This window comes from Triticum dicoccoides, chromosome 4B, assembly GCF_002162155.2.
Source record: "Triticum dicoccoides isolate Atlit2015 ecotype Zavitan chromosome 4B, WEW_v2.0, whole genome shotgun sequence".
Classification (NCBI taxonomy): domain Eukaryota; kingdom Viridiplantae; phylum Streptophyta; class Magnoliopsida; order Poales; family Poaceae; genus Triticum; species Triticum dicoccoides.
Genome location: NC_041387.1, coordinates 145,923,108 through 145,942,516, shown reverse-complemented (window position 1 = coordinate 145,942,516; position 19,409 = coordinate 145,923,108). Strand labels below are relative to the sequence as shown.

Genomic DNA, 19,409 nt, shown 5'->3' with positions numbered 1-19,409 from the left:
AGGGGGGTATCGTTGTTTACGTGTCTGGTCATCTTCAGAGCTACCGTATGGATCCGTACGTGGTCCTTCCTCACTCCTATGGACTCCAGGGAGCCTTTGATTACTGGATGCAACCAGTGAAAGATGGTAGCACGGGCTATATTCAACCGGTTCGGATAACGAGTGCATAACAAGATAAGAGTCTAGGAAGCTTATCCTCCATATTGCTGTACCGGTTGTGATTGTCAGCATGTATTTTCCTTTTATTCATTTGCTTCGCTCCGCTTGCGAGCTGTGATACTTTTATGATTTTGTGGTACTTCGTGGATTCTTTTAATAAGATGGTTGTATGTATCATTATGATGCAGAGGCCGGGGGTACGCCTCCATTTAAAAAAAAGGCATATGTCATTATGTAGCTACAATTTCTCCCAGAAACAATAAAAAATAAATCATATACCTACAATTTGAAGAAAATGAAAAGTGAATCTCGAGGCGAATCCTATGACCAAGATCGTCTCGGGAGGACTTTTTTGGGGTACTACATATGTAAGCAATAGAGATTCACTTATAGCACCGCTTTTTAATTTACCCTTTGCGTATCACTGGAAATAACTTCGGTTTGTCCTTTGCCGAAATAAATCCAGTGCACATGTGGCTAGCTATCCAAGCCAGACATTATGTCCTCTACAGTACATCTTCCATTTTTATTTACTCCGCATATTAACTTTGGTCAAAATTAAACTTCCAAAACTTTGACAAAATTTATAGATATAAATATTAACGTATACAATAACAAATTAATAACATCAGATTCACTATTAAATGTGCTTTCACATTACATAGATTTGTTATGGTAAAAAATTATATTATTTTTTATAAATTTGATCAAATTTATAAAGTTTGATTTCAGTTAAACCTAATGTGTAGAGTAAATAAAAACAGAGGGAGTATATGCTGACTCGTGCAACTTTTCCATCAGGTAGACCCCACGCATCCAATGATCCAGCAAAAAAAGGAACCTGTAGGAAACAGGACACGTCCGTGGCTGCGCTGAGGATAGCAATCAGTTACGCTGGCCAATTGAAACCACCGCCCACATCCACATGTATGCGCGCGCCCTCATCAGTCGTCACGTCATTTCTCACCCCCTCACCCGTATAAATCCCTCGCGTCTCCCCCATCCTACCCCTCCACCACCTCTCCAGCTCAAAGAAGCTCGATCCATCGTCTCCCGCAGCTCAGGCAGGGCCCTCGCCGCCCTGCAAGAGCGAGCTAGGGAAGACAGAGGACATCATTAAGGAGATGGCAAAGGTGCACCCCGACGCGGTCGTGGCGCTGCCAGAGGCGCCGGCTGCTGGCCACTCGCGGCCCGTAGGAGCTGGGGCCGAGGAGGAGGAGCCGCCGCCGGAGGCCATGGCGCTGACCGTGTGGCGCAAGTCGCTGCTCTTCAACTGCGACGGCTTCACCGTCTTCGACGCCACCGGCGGCCTCGCCTTCCGCGTCGACTGTTACGGCACGTCCGGTCGCAGGCGCCGCCACGCGGAGGACGTCGTCCTCATGGACGCCGCAGGGTTCCCGCTCCTCACCGTGCGGCGTAGAAGGCTCAGCCTGGCAGAGCACTGGGTCATCTACGACGGCGACGGTGGCGAAGTCGACGCTCCGAAGCCGCTCCTCTCGGTTCGCCGCTGCCACGCCGGCTTGTTGCGCCACGCCCACGCGTCGTCGTCGTCCAAGCAGAAAGCGCTCGCGCACGTAACGCCTCTCACGCCGGCGTTGCGCGAGTCGTACGTGGTGGAGGGGTCGTACGCGCGGCGGTGCGTCGCGGTGCGGGACGCGCGCGGGGAGGCCGTGGTGGAGGTGCGGCGGAAGGAGTCGCCGGTGGGCGACGAGGTGTTCCGGCTGGTGGTGCCGGACCCTCGCCGCCTTGGCACGCCGCTGGCCATGGGGATCGTCATGGCCCTCGACGAGATGTTCGGCAGCTCCGGGGCCGGCTGCTCCGCCGCTCGATCACTGCTGCCGAGGAGCTGGTCGATGTAGTTTGATGGATGGCATGGGGAAATATTTGAGGGCCCACTTGTCATTTATAGCACAGTGTGCCGCGCACAAGGGAAGAAACACAAGCGCACACGGGCCATGGCACGAAATAAAAATGAATCTTGCACAGTTCCTGCAAAGAAAAATGAATCTTGCACAGGGAATTAGGATCACAAGACATTCATTTTTTTATTCCCCGGAGAAGAGAGGAGGAACATTGGGAGGAGAGCATCATGATCAGGAGGGTCAACGAGGATACTTTAGTTGCCTCGCAAAAAAAAAGTTGATGATTTAGTTTGTACTACGTACATGTTTGGATTGGATTTGTGAATACCTATATGGTGTTTGAGATTGCTCAATAAATTTCTTATGAAAATGCTTCCAGAAATTCTTATATCTCTCCGATTCATATTAATTATCATTGATTTAGTATAACAGAGTAACTTTTTTCTTCGAGAAGTTCAGGTATAAAGTTTGCATTACATTAAGAACCCTGCAGGGATGAGAGTGCTTCCTAATTTAAACTTAAGTGGGTTAAGTGAGGTCAAATTAATGAGAAACCATGAACCAAGGCTAGGCAGATATTGTGAAAGTCTAATCTGGCGGCAGGGCTGCAGAAAAAAAATGTTGGTTGGGCGAAGGCTATGACCGACTCAAGGTATATACATATTTTCTGCTCTCAAGACATACTTTTACGTTCTTTCTTCAAATTTACTCCCAGTTTACAAAGGGAGTACCTACTAGGCTTGGCGGACCATTGTTCGGTTTTGTTTCAGCAAAGTTTACGTATGGTCTCCCGCAAAAAAAAGAAGTTATGTATGATCTAATCATCCTGAGATTTACGTTCTCTAGACGTGAATTTTGTGTGACATACGGAACCCGGCTAGGATGAAAGTGCTTAGAGGGTGACCGGCCCTCTCCATTGATCGGCGCGGTGACCCCACCCCCGCCACCTCCACTCCCTACGACCACGGCACAGCACGGCCGCCTGCTCTTTCCCTCCGCCACCTCTGCCTTCTCGACGGTCGTGGCGGAGGTGCCGGATGCGGCACTCGCACCCAACTTCACTTTCTCGGCTGGCGAATCGTCCCATACTGCTGCGCTGCCTCTCCATGACCTGGACACACATGAGTCCACCACCCGCAAAGAGCGCCGGAAGACAGACCGTGACCAGTCTTGCTCTAAGGACAAACTGCGTCGCAGCGCTCGGCTCGCCAACAAGGAGGCACGATACTCGCCTATGCTTGCCAAGGCAGTCAAGGCCAAGGCAGCTCGCCTCTCTGCTGCTGATGTGGGCACGGCCATTGACCGTGCCATCCATGAGGCCCGCCTCGACGTCCCCGATGGTCCACCGGCCTCAGTTGAAGACCTTGCTGCCATTGCCTTGCTCTGCGGGGCGGATGATGGCCAGGTTGATGCCATCCTCGAAGCTGATGACGAGGTCTCCGGTGCCGAAGATTCTCCATGATCACCACGCTACCTCCGCCTTGCTCCGAGAACAGCGACCCCACGCCGCCGTTCGTCGACCGTGCCTCACCCTCGATCGTACTACCTATGTACTTTTGGTCCCTCCAATGTATTCGTCAGAATTTGTACTGCTCTAGCCATGCGATGTACCTTTTGCTACTATGTAGCTGTACTGGTTCGGCCTTAAAAACCCTGGTGTACGCAGTTGTTTCATGAGTAATGCAACTTTCTCTATATGCTTTTGGAATGTACGTGGTCTTGGGGACCAAGAGAAATGCTCCGACGTCCTCTCTGAACTAATGTCTATAAATCCACACATCGCCTTACTCCAAGAATCCAAACTCGACACACTACCGGACCCAAAATTACGCTCATTTATGCCCCGCCAGCTAGATCAAGTCTTTACCCTACCTGCTATAGGCACGGCGGGCGGCGCCATCTCTGCAATTAACACTACCTTGTTCCAAGTAATCTCCTTCTCTCACCTCTCCTTCTCCTCAACTCTGTCACTGCGATCAATGATAACTGACAAAACTATCGCCATCACTAACATCTACGCCCCCACCTCCTGCACCCTCAAGCAACAATTCCTTGATGAGCTCCTCGCTATCGCTCAACCCGATGACTCACCTTGGCTACTAATCGGTGATTTCAACCTCCTACGTTTTCCTACAGATAAAAACAACGATGCTTTCCAACGAACAGAGGCCAACGCTTTCAACCAAACAATCGATACTCTTGCCCTCATCGAGCTACCTCTTCTAGACCGCCAATTCACCCGGTCCAACAACAGAACCACACCCACCCTAGAACGCATTGACCGTGCCTTTTTTAACTTGGCCTGGGCTGATGCTTTCCCAAACTCCTCACTCACATCCCTCACTCGATTCACGTCTGACCATGTCCCCCTCATCATCCACGTCAACACAACAATCCCGCGCTCGAACTTTTTTAAATTTGAATCTGCTTGGGCCAAATTACAGCCTTGCAAAGATATCATCTCCTTGGTATGGGCCTCCCCCCGGCCCAATCACCAGCCTAACTCTGCCGCCTCCCTCGCCTCCCTGCTCAAGCAAACCCGGGCTGCGCTTAAAAAATGGGCCCGTTCGCGCCCCCCACCTCCCCTCCATGAATCCCGATGCAAAACAGCCATCACCGCACTTGACCACGTCGAAGAATCTAGGACTCTCTCCCCACCAGAGCACCTCACACGTAAGATCATCGTTTCTCTCCTCAAAAGCGCCATCCTAGAAAAAATGTCATACTGGAAATGGCGCACCAAAGTGTCCCGAGTGATTCATCGCGGGAAAACTCCAAATTCTTCCACATGTCCGCCTCACACCGGTTTAGGAAAAACAAAATCTTCTCCCTCACTTCACTTCCCACCACCAAAAAGCGGAAATTCTACGAGATTTCTTCGTCACGCTCATCGGCTCTCCTGCAACAACGACATGGCCATTCGACCTCACGACGATCTACCCTTTTCCCGTACCTGGCCTTCATGCCCTAGACGCACAATTCTCAGAAGATGAAATAAAATCGGCCTTCTTTCAAATGAATCCTCAAGCAAGCCCCAGACCTGATGGTTTTGGCCCATCTTTCTACAAATCCTTCTGGCCCTCTATCAAACCTGTGATCTTCTCATTCTTCACACAATTCCACCAAGGTATGGCAGACACGGAACGTTTAAACCGTGCCCATATAGCCCTACTCCCGAAATCCACCTCCTCCATCTCACCTGACGCATTCAGACCAATTTCCTTACAAAACTGCCCGGTCAAAGCTGTGGCGAAGGTCCTAATGTCGCGCCTCAAACCCTTCATTCCACATCTCGTCCATGGTAACCAGACTGGATTCATCACGGGTAGGAATATTGCTGAAAACTACGTCTTTGCAGCAGATCTTATCAGCTCTTGTCACTCCATGAAACGCCCAACCATGATCTTCAAGCTTGACTTCAGAAAAGCCTTTGATTCGGTTGCTTGGGATGCCTTGGACAAAATCATGATGGTCCGAGGCTTCTCTCAAACTTTCCGTAGATGGATTCAAAACCTTCTCCATACTGGCAAAACCGCCATCCTCCTCAACGGCATACCAGGACGCTGGATTCCTTGCAAGAACGGTCCGCGTCAGGGCGACCCGGCCTCCCCTACCTCTTCCTAATTGTAGTTGATCTGCTACAGCAGCTTATCCTTCAAAGTACCGATCCTGACCTACATCACCCCATTTTTACCCACATGCCCCCTACAGTACTCCAATATGCAGATGATACCTTGATCATCGCAAACGCCTCTCCCTCCGTTGCTGCCTCACTCAGGAACATCCTTCAAAACTTTGCTCAAGCTACTGGCCTCACCATAAACTTCTCTAAAACAACCCCAGCAACCTTGCACGTAGACGAAATCCTAGCTGCCAACACCGCCCTCGCTATGGAATGCACGCGTGCACCCCTCCCCCAAATCTATCTTGGGCTTCCCCTCGCTCCTACCAGGCCACCATCCTCTGCCTTCGCACCGTTAATCACTCGAACCCATAAGCTTCTTGCAGGCTGGCGGGCCAAGCTCCTCGACAGAGGTGACCGTTTCATCCTCATCTCGGCCGTTCTTGACTCCCTGCTCACTTACTATATGTTTGTATTCCGCATCCCTAGAAAAACCCTGAAAGTCATTGACTCTCTGAGACGATCATTTTTCTGGGCTGGTGAGGATGAATGCTCGGGTGCCAAATGCTTAATTCCATGGAAAAATGTTTGCTTGCCAAAAAAATTCGGTGGCTTAGGGCTGAAAAACTTACAGGTTCAAAATGATTGCCTCCTCATGAAGTTTGCTATAAAAGCTCTCTCATCCACGCCCTCTCCATGGCTTGATTGGCTTGAACTCCAACACCCCAACGCCCTAGTCTCCTCAGGCCCACATGCTTCATTCCTATGCTGCACGATAGCCCTACAACTCCCAACCCTACAGTCAATCTCCTTCGTCTTAACAAACAGTGGCACGCATACTTACTTCTGGTTAGACTCATGGCTCACCCCAAAACCCCTAGCTACCACTTACCCAAACCTCTTCTCACACTCAACACTACAGCTGGTTAAGGTGGCTAACATTTTGCGCTTCGGTATCGAAACAAACCTCCGTAATCGTCTTTCACTTGCTGCAGAGACAGAACTGGTCTCGCTTTTGGCTGTTTTGCAGGACTTCACGCCTTCAGCAGACGAGGATCAGCGTTTCCTCCATTGGGGACATGCTTTCTCCACCAGAAGAGCCTACAGCACCATCACGGCAAGGCCAGAACTGGACCTCATTGCCCCTCTCATTTGGGCAACCAAGGCCCCACACAAGATCAAGATCTTCGCTTGGCTTCTTTTCAAGGATCGTCTCAACACTGCTGTCAACCTTCACCCCAAGAACATCATCGACTCCGACTTGTGCACTCGATGTAACTTGCTGCCAGAAGACTCCATCCACCTATTCGTCTCCTGCCCCCTCGCCAACAGCATCTGGCAAAGAATTGGCGTTATACCCCAAGACGAAGGTCTCAATGAACTATGGGATCTGCCACTGCCCCAACACTTACCTACCAACGCATGGCCTCTCGTCCTCCTTGCGCTCCTTTCGTCTATTTGGGATGCAAGAAACGATATGCTATTCAGAAACATCGACCAATGTTCTGTAATAACTCTTAGGAACCTAATAACTAACTTAGATCTATGGTCACACCGTCTTGTGGATACAGTGGACAAGGAGGACGCCTTCTCGTGGCGGACCTACCTCTCTGCACGATGCATCGTGCCTCTGTAAACTGTCCCTGCTGTTGCGGCATCCGTTTTGAGCAATATATTCAGGTGGGGAGCTCCCCCCCGGTGATTCTAAAAAAAGTGCTTAGAGGGTTAGATGAGGCTCAAAATTAATGGGAAAACTTGACCCAAGCAAATAGTCTAGCCAAGGGCTACCTTTTTTCTTGGCTACTCCCTCCGTTCCAAATTACCCTCGTGGTTTTAGTCTTGGACTAAAACCACGACGGGTAATTTGGAACGGAGGGAGTACCTTTTTCGTACCCATGACCCTGTTTTAATGTGTTGTACGAGTTAACCAGTTTAATCACAATATTTAGTTTTAAGCAAGGAGTACTGATTTTCTTGCAGCTGTGTCAGTTTAGTGTCCTATAATTCTGTTAGACTGTATTTACACGTGTATATTGTAACGTTGTATACCACCTCATTATATATATATGTGATAGGCCACCCCTAGAGGGTTGTGCTGGTTCCCCCCCAAAGCCTATTGTCTTACATGGTATCACGCTAGGTTACGTACGCTTCCGCCTAAAAACCCTAAACCGCCGCCGCCGCCGCCACCACCGCCGCCGCCGCCGCGCCCGCCGCCGCCGTCGCCCGACTGCTATGACGTCCGCGGCTGCGTCCGGCTCCACCGCCACCGGTTTTCTGCCGGCCTCCCTCGCGGCACTTCTCTCAAGGCCGCTGGATGCCGCCTCCCTTCAGGCGCCGATCGGGACACGGAGCGTCGGCTCCCTCTTCGCACTCCCGCCGGCTGCTACTTCGCCCGGGCAGGCGCTTGTGGCCCACACCACCGCCGCCCCGTCAACCGCGGCTGTCGCGCCCTCGGCCACTGCGCCGCTGGTGGCGGAGGACGTCGCGCTGGCCGGCTTCACGGCGTCAACCGCGGCCATCGCGCCCTCTGTCACCGCGCCGACTGCCCCTCCGACTGTCTCCACGGTGTTCTCACCTCAGCCAGTCTCCTCGATGGGATCGCAGCCGCCGCCGCCGTTTCACTTCGGCCATCTCATCACCATCAAGTTGTCATCGGACAATTACATCTTCTGGCGCGCGCAGGTTCTTCCGCTTCTTGGGAGTCACTACCTGCTTGGCTATGTCGACGGCTCTCTCCCTTGCCCTCCTGCGCTGGTTGACAGCGTGCATGGTCCGGTCTATAATCCGGCTCACCGTGTCTGGACAGGGCAGGATCAGGCGAACCTCTCCTCCATCCAGGGGTCGCTCTCTCCGACCGTTGCTGGGCTTGTTGTCTTCGCCAAGACGTCCCACGAGGCATGGACTATTCTTGAGCGCTCGTTTGCGGCACAGTCGCAGGCTCGTGTATCTGGGCTCCGTCGCCAACTTGGGGAGTGTCAGAAGCTTGACTCCACCGCCACTGAGTTCTACAACAAAGTCAAGAGTCTCGCCGACACGCTGGCCTCCATTGGACAGCCCCTCACCGACTCCGAGTTCAACTCGTTTATTGTCAATGGTCTTGATGAGGAGTATGACGCCCTAGTCGAGATCATCAATGAGAGGGGCAACTCCACGCCCATGCCAGCACACGAGGTCTTTTCACGCCTCCTGCTTACTGAGCAACGAGTTGAGACGCGCCGATCCAGGGGCAACGGCGCCCTCTCGGCAAACGCCGCCACCAAGGGTGGTCGCTCCTCTGCTTCATCCAGGGCTCTTTCGGGGCAGTCACCACCACCCGCCTCGGCCCCTCCTCCTACTGCGACACTACCAGGGGCTGGCGGTCCACGTGTGTGCCAGCTTTGTGGTCGCGATGGGCACTGGGCCTCGAAGTGTCACAAGCGCTTCCAGCGGGGTTTTCTTGGTCTTGGCAATGACGGGAAGGATACACGCAACTTTGCTCGTCAGGTCGCCATGGCTGATCGTCCGCCGCCGCAGAAGCCACGGGACACACTCAATCCTACTCCATTGATCCCCACTGGTACATGGACTCTGGGGCGACAGAGCACCTGACCAGTGAGATGGGGAAGCTTCACACTCGTGAACCCTACCATGGCTCCGACAAGATCCACACCGCCAATGGAGCAGGTATGCACATCTCTCATATTGGTCAAGCATCACTTCTCACTAGACATGCCAATAGGAGTCTTCAACTTCGCAATGTTCTTCGAGTTCCATCTGTGACACGTAATCTTCTTTCAGTTCCTAAACTCACTCGTGATAATAATGTGCTTTGTGAATTTCATCCTTTTGATCTTTTTATTAAGGATCGGGGCACGAGGGACATTCTTCTTAGTGGGCGGCTCTGCCAAGGTCTCTATCGTCTGGAGCATCCTGGCGTCGCTCGCGTCTTCAGTGGAGTTCGGGTATCTCCGTCACAGTGGCATGCTCGTCTTGGTCACCCGGCCACACCTATTGTCCGACATGTTTTGCGTCGTCATGAGCTTCCTAGTGTGTCTAGTAATAAAGATGTAGCAGTGTGTGATGCTTGTCAGCAGGGGAAGAGTCATCAACTTCCTTTTTCGGAGTCCAGTCGTGAGGTGAAACATCCTTTAGAACTTGTGTTTTCCGATGTATGGGGTCCTGCTCAGACTTCTGTTAGTGGTCATAATTATTATATCAGTTTTATTGATGCTTACAGCCGCTTTACCTGGCTTTATCTTATCAAACGTAAATCTGATGTGTTTGACATTTTTGTTCAGTTCCAAAAACATGTTGAACGCCTTCTCAAGCACAAAATTGTTCATGTTCAGTCAGACTGGGGTGGCGAGTATCGCAACCTCAACTCCTTCTTTCAGTCGCTTGGGATCACTCACCGTTTAGCATGTCCACATACACATCAGCAGAATGGTTCAGTAGAACGTAAGCATCGTCACATTGTTGAAGCTGGTCTGACTCTTTTGGCCCATGCATCTGTTCCGTTTCGTTTTTGGAGTGATGCTTTCACCACTGCATGTTTTCTCATCAATCGTACTCCCACTCGTGTTTTGAATATGAAGACTCCCATTGAAGTTCTCCTTAATGAACAACCGGACTACACCTTTCTCAAGGTGTTTGGGTGTGCTTGCTGGCCCCATCTCCGTCCATATAACAAGCGTAAGCTCGAGTTTCGTTCCAAGAAGTGTGTTTTTCTTGGTCATAGCTCTCTTCATAAAGGATACAAATGTCTTCATGTTCCCACTAATCGTGTCTACATCTCTCGGGATGTTGTGTTTGATGAGCATGTTTTTCCCTTTGCCAAACTCCCTGTGTCCACTACCGAGCCACCTGTCATGCATTCATCCTCTGTTGCTTCTGACCAATTTGATGATGTTGCATATTCTCCTCTATTGTTGCCTAACCATGGTGCAGGCACTGGTCGTGGGGCTCGTTTGGAGATTCTGGAAGCGCCATCTTCCTCTTCGTCGCCATCGCCTTCATCCTCGGCACCTTCTGTTGTGCATGAGGAGCACATGGCGCCCCTGCATGGCCTCGGTTTCCGTGCTCATGCACGGCCGATCGACGTCCTGGCCCGGTCGCCTCTGGCTTCTGGGCTGCCTTCGCCATCGTCGCGCCCTGCAACCCCACCGACTGGGCCGGCCTCCTCGGTCCCCGTCTCGCCCAGGGCGTCGGGGCAGTCATCACCAGGCCTGGCCTCGCCCGCCCCTGCCTCGCCCAGGGTGTCTGGGCCCTTCTCACCAGGGCCGGCCTCGCCTGCTCTCGCCTCGCCAAGGCCGTCTGGGCCGGTGTCACCGGAGCTGGCCTCGCCCATCCTCGGTTCGCCCATGGCCTCTGAGCCCCTGTCGTCGGGCCAGTCTTCGCCATGCAGTCCGGAGTCGTCTGTCCCGAGCTCACCTGAGGTGATTCCTGCATCTCCGGCGACCGTCACGTCTCCGTCACCTTCGCCTCCGCCGGCTCCTGCTGCTGCTCTACGTCCACATACGCGCAGTCGGAGTGACATTTTTCAGCCTAAGCAACGCCATGATGGCACAATTGCTTGGTTAGCGGCGTGCATGTCTGCTGCTCTCGCAGATCCATCCTCTAAGCCACGCACGTATCAAGCTGCTATGCGCATTCCTCATTGGAGAGAGGCCATGGAGCAGGAGTATCAAGCGCTTCTTCGCAATCAGACATGGACTCTTGTTCCTCCACAATCACGGGTAAATGTCATTGATTCCAAATGGGTTTTCAAAGTGAAGAGGCATTCTGATGGGTCCATTGAGCGCTATAAGGCTCGTCTGGTTGCTCATGGTTTTCGACAGCGTTTTGGACTTGACTATGAAGACACCTTCAGTCCAGTGGTCAAGCCTACTACCATCAGACTTCTTCTCTCTCTGGCTGTTACTCGAGGTTGGTTTCTTCGTCAGCTTGATGTTCAAAATGCTTTTCTTCATGGTGTCTTGGCGGAGGAGGTTTACATGCGCCAGCCTCCGGGTTTCTCTGATCCGGATCGCCCTGATCATCTCTGTCGTCTGTCCAAGGCAATTTATGGTCTGAAGCAGGCTCCTCGTGCTTGGCATGCTCGTCTTGCAATGGCTCTTCGTGCTCATGGTTTTGCATCATCAACTGCTGACTCCTCATTGTTTCTTGTTCAAAGGCCTGAGGTTACTATGTACTTGTTGGTCTATGTAGATGATATCATTTTGGTCAGCTCCTCTCAGTCGGCTGCTACTGCGCTTGTTCGCTCACTTGGTGCTGATTTTGCGGTCAAGGACCTTGAGAAGCTTCATTACTTTCTTGGTGTGGAGGTTACTTCTCGTGCTGCTGGCCTTGTTATGACGCAGAAGAAGTACTCTCTGGATTTGTTGCAGCGAGCTGGGATGCTTAAGTGCAAACCGACGACTACGCCCATGTCTACCACTGATAAGCTCAATGCTGTTGATGGTGTGCTTCTTTCTTCTTCTGATGCGACCGAGTACTGGAGTATTGTTGGTGGGCTCCAGTACTTGACGATCACGCGACCAGACATTTCCTATGCTGTTAACCGAGTCTGCCAGTATCTGCAGTCACCCCGTGACACTCATTGGTCTGCTGTTAAGCGGATTTTGCGCTATATTCGTTTCACGGTGGCTCATGGTTTGCATATTCGGCCGTCTGATTCTGGTTGTCTTTCAGCATATTCTGATGCAGACTGGGCTGGCAATTCGGATGACAGGCGATCCACGGGGGGTTATGCTGTCTTCTTTGGCTCTAACCTGATTGCCTGGAGTGCTCGGAAACAGGCTACTGTCTCGCGTAGCAGTACTGAGGCTGAGTATAAGGCTGTGGCCAATGCCACATCAGAGATTATCTGGGTACAGTCCTTGCTTCAGGAGTTAAGTATACCCCAATCACAGCCTCCTGTTCTTTGGTGTGATAACATCGGTGCTACATACCTTTCTGCAAATCCGGTATTCCATGCCCGAACGAAACACATTGAAGTTGACTATCACTTTGTGCGTGAACGTGTCTCTCAGAAGCAACTACAGATCAAGTTTATTTCTTCCAAGGATCAACTTGCTGACATCTTCACCAAGCCATTGCCTTTGCCACAGTTTGAGACTTGCAGGCGCAATCTTACCCTTCTAGATTCATTAGAAAGTGGCTAAGATTGAGGGAGGGTGTTAGACTGTATTTACACGTGTATATTGTAACGTTGTATACCACCTCATTATATATATATATATATATATATATGTGATAGGCCACCCCTCTAGGGGTTGTGCCGGTTCCCCCCAAAGCCTATTGTCTTACAAATTCAGAAATTTGTTTTGACAGAATCATATGCTTCTGTTTGCACTTCGACACACATACGACCAATTCAACCAAAATCTACATGGTAGAGCATTGTGTACTCTAAAAAAACATAAAGCTCCTTTAAGAAAAGAAAAACAATGACATGGATACCATATTTTATCCAGCCATACATTTTATATCTAAGTTCGGACAATAATCCATTGGCCTAACAGGCATAACCAAAATACTAAATCTCTTTTGTGTGGGTTGCATCGACCACAATAATCATAACATAACGGGAATAAATATGTGAGGTTTATTCCGTGCCACGCTACTTTAACCGTCAGATATCGGCACTAACTTCACATAAAACCGACACAAAATAACTATAACTCATTGCAAAACGTTAGTCCATTGTTCCGCCCACCTTCAGTGGCTGGTGGCTTGGGGAACATGCACGACAGATATTTGAATTCGATGACCTGTAGGTTTATTTTTTGAGCATGACAGATATACCTTTGTGCTGAATTTACTTGTTTTTGTCTTGGAGATGTACGTCCTCTGTATATGGTCGACTTGAATCTTGTGAATGCTTTAGGTTGGTGCTCCATTCACATATTATTCAGGCATATTATTTTGTTTCAAACCCACTTTTACAAAATTTGATCAAGTTTATAGAAGAAATATTAGCATGTACTCTCTCTGTCCCAATTTAGTAAAGTTAGTATAAAATTGAGACACTGGAAGTATATAATACAAAAATAATAATGAACTATATCTTGCATATTGTACGGGAAGCACAGAAAACTAGAGCAGAGCACTCAATACATTTTCTATGTACGCCGGCCCATGCTCGGAAACGTGAAATTGTTGGAGATGTGGTCAAGGTTAGTTTTTTTCTTTTTTGCGGGGTGTGGTCAAGGTTAGTTAGGACTTAGGAATAGTTTTCCAGTAAGTTAGTTCCATGCCACATGCACCCATACTTCTCGGAGAGGGTGCGCCATGCATGTGCTACATGATTGACCGGAGTGTGCACCAATGGGGGAGACACAAAACGAGGGCTCGGTGTCTACCCCTAAAAAAACGAGGGTGTATATAATTGAGAGATATATTCTGTATTGGACGAAGAAAAGTGGAAAGTGCTCTTCTGAGCTCGGTTGCAAATAGGGATGAAAATGGAATGAAAAGTTTCCGCTTTTCCGGAGGAAAAATGAAAACGAAGAGGAAATATGAAAACCGAAGCGGAATTTTGCAAAACGAAAATGAAAATGAAATTTTTTATGCAGAAATGGAAACAAAAACGGAATAGTGTTTTCCGGTGGAATACACATGGAAACGGAACTTTCCGTTTTCATTAATATGGAATTTTCGCTTCTACTATAGGCCCATGGCTGCTTTGTAGCCCAACTACCGAACAACACACAATGACACAATGAGTAGAATGAGCATAATGTATTATTTGAGTACCAACTTTTACTACCACACACATACTCCGCTAGACTCTATACTGAATTGTCATGTACTACTACAATACTACCCTATATTACCGACACAACCATATCATTTTGTAGCCATGTTAAGAATTCCATCAATTTGTTTATTTTTTGTATGTATTTCTCTATGATTTAAGGGGTTTTTAAGTTTCAGTTAACACACAGTTTTGTTTCTGTGTCCGCTCTGTATTCGCTCCGTGTTTGTTTCCAATAGTATTTGTTTCCGTATTCGTTTCCGGGGTTTCTGTATTCGTTTCTGCTTTTGTAAAAAAATATGAAAACAAATATGATAGCACCCAGTTTCGTCCGTTTCCGCGCCGGTTTTATCCCTATTGCAGATGCGATCGTTATCCCTCTCGTCCAGTCATACTGAGATTCAAACCGACCACGTATAAGGCAGGTATAACTTCTATTTACCATCTTATTTCACGGACTTGTCTAAAAAAATAATAATCAGGGACGGTGGCCTACAACTGACCAGTAATAATATGATGGTCACGGACGCCGGCGTGCATTGCTGGAAGAGCGGCAGCGCGCACCCCTCTCTCCCAGCGTGTCCGTATGGGCAGGCCTACGTCCGAGCGTCCTGTTTCTTTAATTTTTTAGTATTTTTTATTTATTTTTATTTTTCCATTTAAATAATTCGGTATTACAAAAAGTTTTGAAATTTTATAAAATGTGCATTGGAACAAAAAAAATCATAAATCATAATTTTTTTGCAGATTAAAAAATATTTATAAATTCAAAAAATGTTCACAGTTTCAAGAAAATGTTCAAAATTTTAAAAAATATTCATGGTTAAGAGAACGTTCATGACTCTGTAAAAGAAATCATGATTTAAAAAATATTCATGAACTTTCAAAAAATGTTTGCGAATTCAAAAAATGTTCGCGGATGAAGAAAATATTCACAAATTTTAAAAGTGTTTCCTAGTTCAAAACAATTGTTCAGGAATTTCAAAAAAATTTCATGATTTCATAAAATGTTTACGGTTTAAGAGAATGTTCATGAATCGGTAAAAAAATCACGAATTTTAAAAACATTCATGAACTTCCAAAAAATGTTTGCGAACTCAAAAAATGTTCGTAGATGAAGAAAATATTCACAAATTTTAAAAATGTCCCCTACTTCAAAAAATTGTTCAGGAATTTTAAAAAATGTTCACGATAATCTATGAAGTAATCGACATCGAAACGCGATTTAAGAGTATATGAAGCAATTGACATTGATTTAAAGTCTTGGGCTCCAACTAAACCAGATAAAGTATGCACGAGGTTCAGGAGTGTGTGTGTGGATTTGTTGGCAGAGCAAGGCTCACCATTAATCTGCCGGGGTTTCGGAAGACTGACACAAACACGTGGCAAAGGATAGTCCGGGAGATTATGGATCACTTCAACGTTCCAGAGGAGTGGAGAATGAAGGTGGGACACGCTGCACTGAAGAAGGCCAGGTATGCTTGGAGAAACTTGAAGCATGTGTTGTACAAGAAGTACTTGAGTAAAGGCAAGGACCCAATTCCCGCATACCCCCAAATTACAAAGGCATACTGGGCAGAATTCAAAATGGTCAGATCAACTACAGAGTTTACTCAGAAGAGTGCTAAACAATTGGAAGTTCGGAATAGGAACACACACCTACTGTATGGGTGTTGCTGGATACTACGACATATGAAACCAATATGGGATCAGGAGGACAAAGAAGCTGTAGCTCCGGGTGGGAAACCGACCCTTTGTGAAATCAGGGGCGGACGCGCTAGAGACTACTTGCGGGAACGTGATAGAAGGCGTGGCAACGTGACTTATTACTTTGAAAACTCACATGACGAAGAATTGTAAAGGCTTCCAACATCCATGGAAGGTTCTATAGGAACTCAGGGTCATGTGACATTATGTCTGATGCTCTGAAAACAAAAGAGGCCCCTGGCTGTGCAAGGGTATAGGTGTCAATATCCCAAACAAGAGGGCTTTCACACTCAGCAAAGAAGTCGGGCTCACCATGAAAAAAGTGAGCAGTGAATAGAAGCAGAATCAATTGTATGAAAGGTTGAGGAGGGGCATGTATCGGGGGCTTCGAAAGGAAATTGAGAAGTCACCAATGATGTAGAAGACTCTAGCACTGAGAGATAGCCAAGAGACGTGAGGGGAGGCGGGCACCGAGGATGCTCCGTATTGCACGACAATGCCGCACAAGAGTAGTTGTGCATCAGGTGACCCCAATGACACTGAGACTGCAACTGCGCATGATGATGCTATATCTAATCTATCGGGAATGACAGACAGACCGAGGGGCGTGCTTACATATTATGAAGGTATGTTAAAATGTGCAACAACCTGGGTTTGCCCCCCCCCCCCCCGCTCGGAAGGGGCCTCTTGTTAGACAATGTGCCATTTGAAGTCGGGCTGTGTGAAGTGCTACATGGCTGAAGTAAAGCCTGGTGAATTTTCCCTAAAGAATGTCCTAGGGGACTATGATGAGTAGAGGGCCTTAGGAGAAACACTATTACATCGTTTACAGTGGCCACAAAAGGAAATAGACTTCATGAATGAGATACCTCAAGCCCCACTGAAAGCACAAGTGCTCCCTGTGTGATTTTGGTAATTAATGTCAACATATCTCTTGTTGGACTGATAGTTTTATCTAGTTTATTTCAGACAAGTTCAACAGTGGAGTGGCAAGGACAAGAGGATGTGGAACCCCTTTGAAATGATAAGGACAAAGATTGGCAAAAGCTCAAGACTCTCCATTTCTATTTAAGTGATCCAAGATCGCATTGAGTCCATAGGAAAGCCAATACTATTAAAAAGGGATGAGGTGTTGCTTAAAGGTCTACTTGCTCAAGTGCTTAGTGATATTGCTCCAAAACCCTCAACCACTTTCTCCATCCAAATATGTCCACACCCTAATTCCAAACTCGGCCGCATCGATTCTTTCTACCCGGAGCCACTGAGTTCATTTGATATAGCCACTGCCAGAAACCCTAACAGTTCGGTCACACTGATACGGATCTCGGTCCCACTGAGATGGCCTTGTCAGCACTCTGTGATCTATTGCATTCACTTCGGTCTCACCGAGTTGTTGCGATTGGTCTCACCAAGCTAGCTTGATAGATTCTCTGTTGCTTATTGCTTCGCTTTGGTCTTACTGAATTGATGCAATCGGCACCACCGAGATGAAGTGTGCCCTAAGCCCTAACACATCGGTCCCACCGCGTTGTTCCAGTTGGTCCCATTGAGATTCCTAACGATCATATTTTTGAACAAATCATTTCCACCGAGTTTCGTAATCGGTGCCACCGAGATGACTCAAAAGTGTGTAACGGTTGGATTTTTGTGGAGGCTATATATACCCCTCCACCCCTTCTTCCTCATGTAGGAGAGCCATCAGAACGTGCCTACACTTTCACCTTACATTTCTAAGAGAGAACCACCTACTCATGTGTTGAGATCAAGAGATTCCATTCCAACCATTTGAACCTTGATTTCTAGCCTTCCCCAAGTTGCTTTCCACTCAAATACTTCTTCCATCATAGCCAAATCTGCGAGAGAGAGTTGAGTGTTGGGGAGACTAGCATTTGAAGCACAAGAGCAAGGAGTTTATCTTCAACACACAATCTATTACCTTTTGGAGAGTGGTGTCTCCCAGATTGGTTAGGTGTCGCTTGGGAGCCTCCATCCTGATGTGGAGTTGAAACAAGAAGTTTGTAAGGCCAAGGAGATCGCCTACTTCAAGAAGATCTACCTGAGTGAGGCAAGTCCTTCATGGGCGATGGCCATGGTGGAATAGACAAGGTTGCTTCTTCGTGGACCCTTCATGGGTGGAGCTCTCCGTGGACACGTGCAACCGTTACCCTTCGTGGGTTGAAGTCTCCATCAACGTGGACGTACGATAGCACCACCTATCGGAATCACGCCAAAAAATTTGCGCGTCTCCACTGCAATCACATAATCCAACCCCATCCCTTTACATTCTTGCAAACTGCATGATTTACTCTTTCCGCTGCCTATATGATGTCTACAATGTAACCTTCTTCTTTTAGACTCGTGTTGGGCCTCCAAGCGTAGAGTTTTGAAGGATAGTAGCAAATTTCGCTCAAGTGGATGACCTAAGGTTTATCAATCCGTGGGAGGCGTAGGATGAAGATGGTCTCTCTCAAACAACCGTGCAACCAAATAACAAAGAGTCTGTTGTGTCCCCAACACACCCAACACAATGGTAAATTGCATAGGTGCACTAGTGTAACATCCCAAATTTTCAATTTGGAATGTTATACACTAGATCATCATTGCATATCATATTTTATTGCTTTTGGTTTGATCCAGAAATTCTACGCAACTCAAGGACCCTCGGAGAGAGTTGGGGATTTCATTATTTTCATATTTGAGTTTTCTCAAATTTTAAAATAGGATAATTTGATTTTATTTATATTATCTTCAACTATTTCAATTAAAAAAATATATGAGAGCGGGAATAAAATGACTTTCCCAAAATAAAGAAATATTGAGGATTTAATAAAAAAATCAAAGAAGATTTTATTTTGGAGTTTTCGCTATTTTATTTGAATTTAGGAATATTGCATGTTTTTCAAAACTGCATTTTAGGGCCAAGAAAATATTCATCTCGTTCTAAATATTTTATTTAGACGGTGAAAATTTGTTTTGGCATTTTTAGAGTTTTATTTATTTTTTCTAGGATTTATTTTCTGTTCATCGGAATTGTTTTTTTAACCGCGTGCGCCCGACTGGGCCGAGGCCCAGCCGAGCCGGTCCGTCTTCCCCGCGCCGCCATCTCCCGCCAGGAGACCGCGCCGCTGCCTCCCGTCTGGAGACCACGCCGCCGCCGCCGACCCGGACAGGAGTCCGAGGCGGACTCCTCCTCCGCCTTGCCCCCTCCCCCAAGCCACCACCCCCCCTCTTTAAATAGCCGCCGCCGCCGCCCCCCTCACCCCGACCCGCCCCGCCTCCTGATCCGTCGAGCCGCCACCGCTGCGTTCGCGCTGCCGCC

The 19,409-nt window shown here is 48.2% G+C and overlaps 1 protein-coding gene across 1 annotated transcript; it reads left to right on the top strand.

Moving 5' to 3' along the window:
- Window positions 1–1,186: 1,186 nt before the first annotated feature.
- LOC119293482 (protein LURP-one-related 8-like) lies at window positions 1,187–2,293 on the top strand. Its single transcript, XM_037571950.1, has one exon. It carries the CDS (start codon window positions 1,284–1,286, stop codon window positions 2,016–2,018), a length of 735 nt encoding a protein of 244 aa, XP_037427847.1. The 5' UTR covers window positions 1,187–1,283; the 3' UTR covers window positions 2,019–2,293.
- Window positions 2,294–19,409: the final 17,116 nt, after the last annotated feature.

Excerpts from the sequence above, each read along its gene's own strand:
- LOC119293482 (XM_037571950.1), top strand. The coding sequence starts at position 1,284 with ATGGCAAAGGTGCACCCCGACGCGGTCGTGGCGCTGCCAGAGGCGCCG.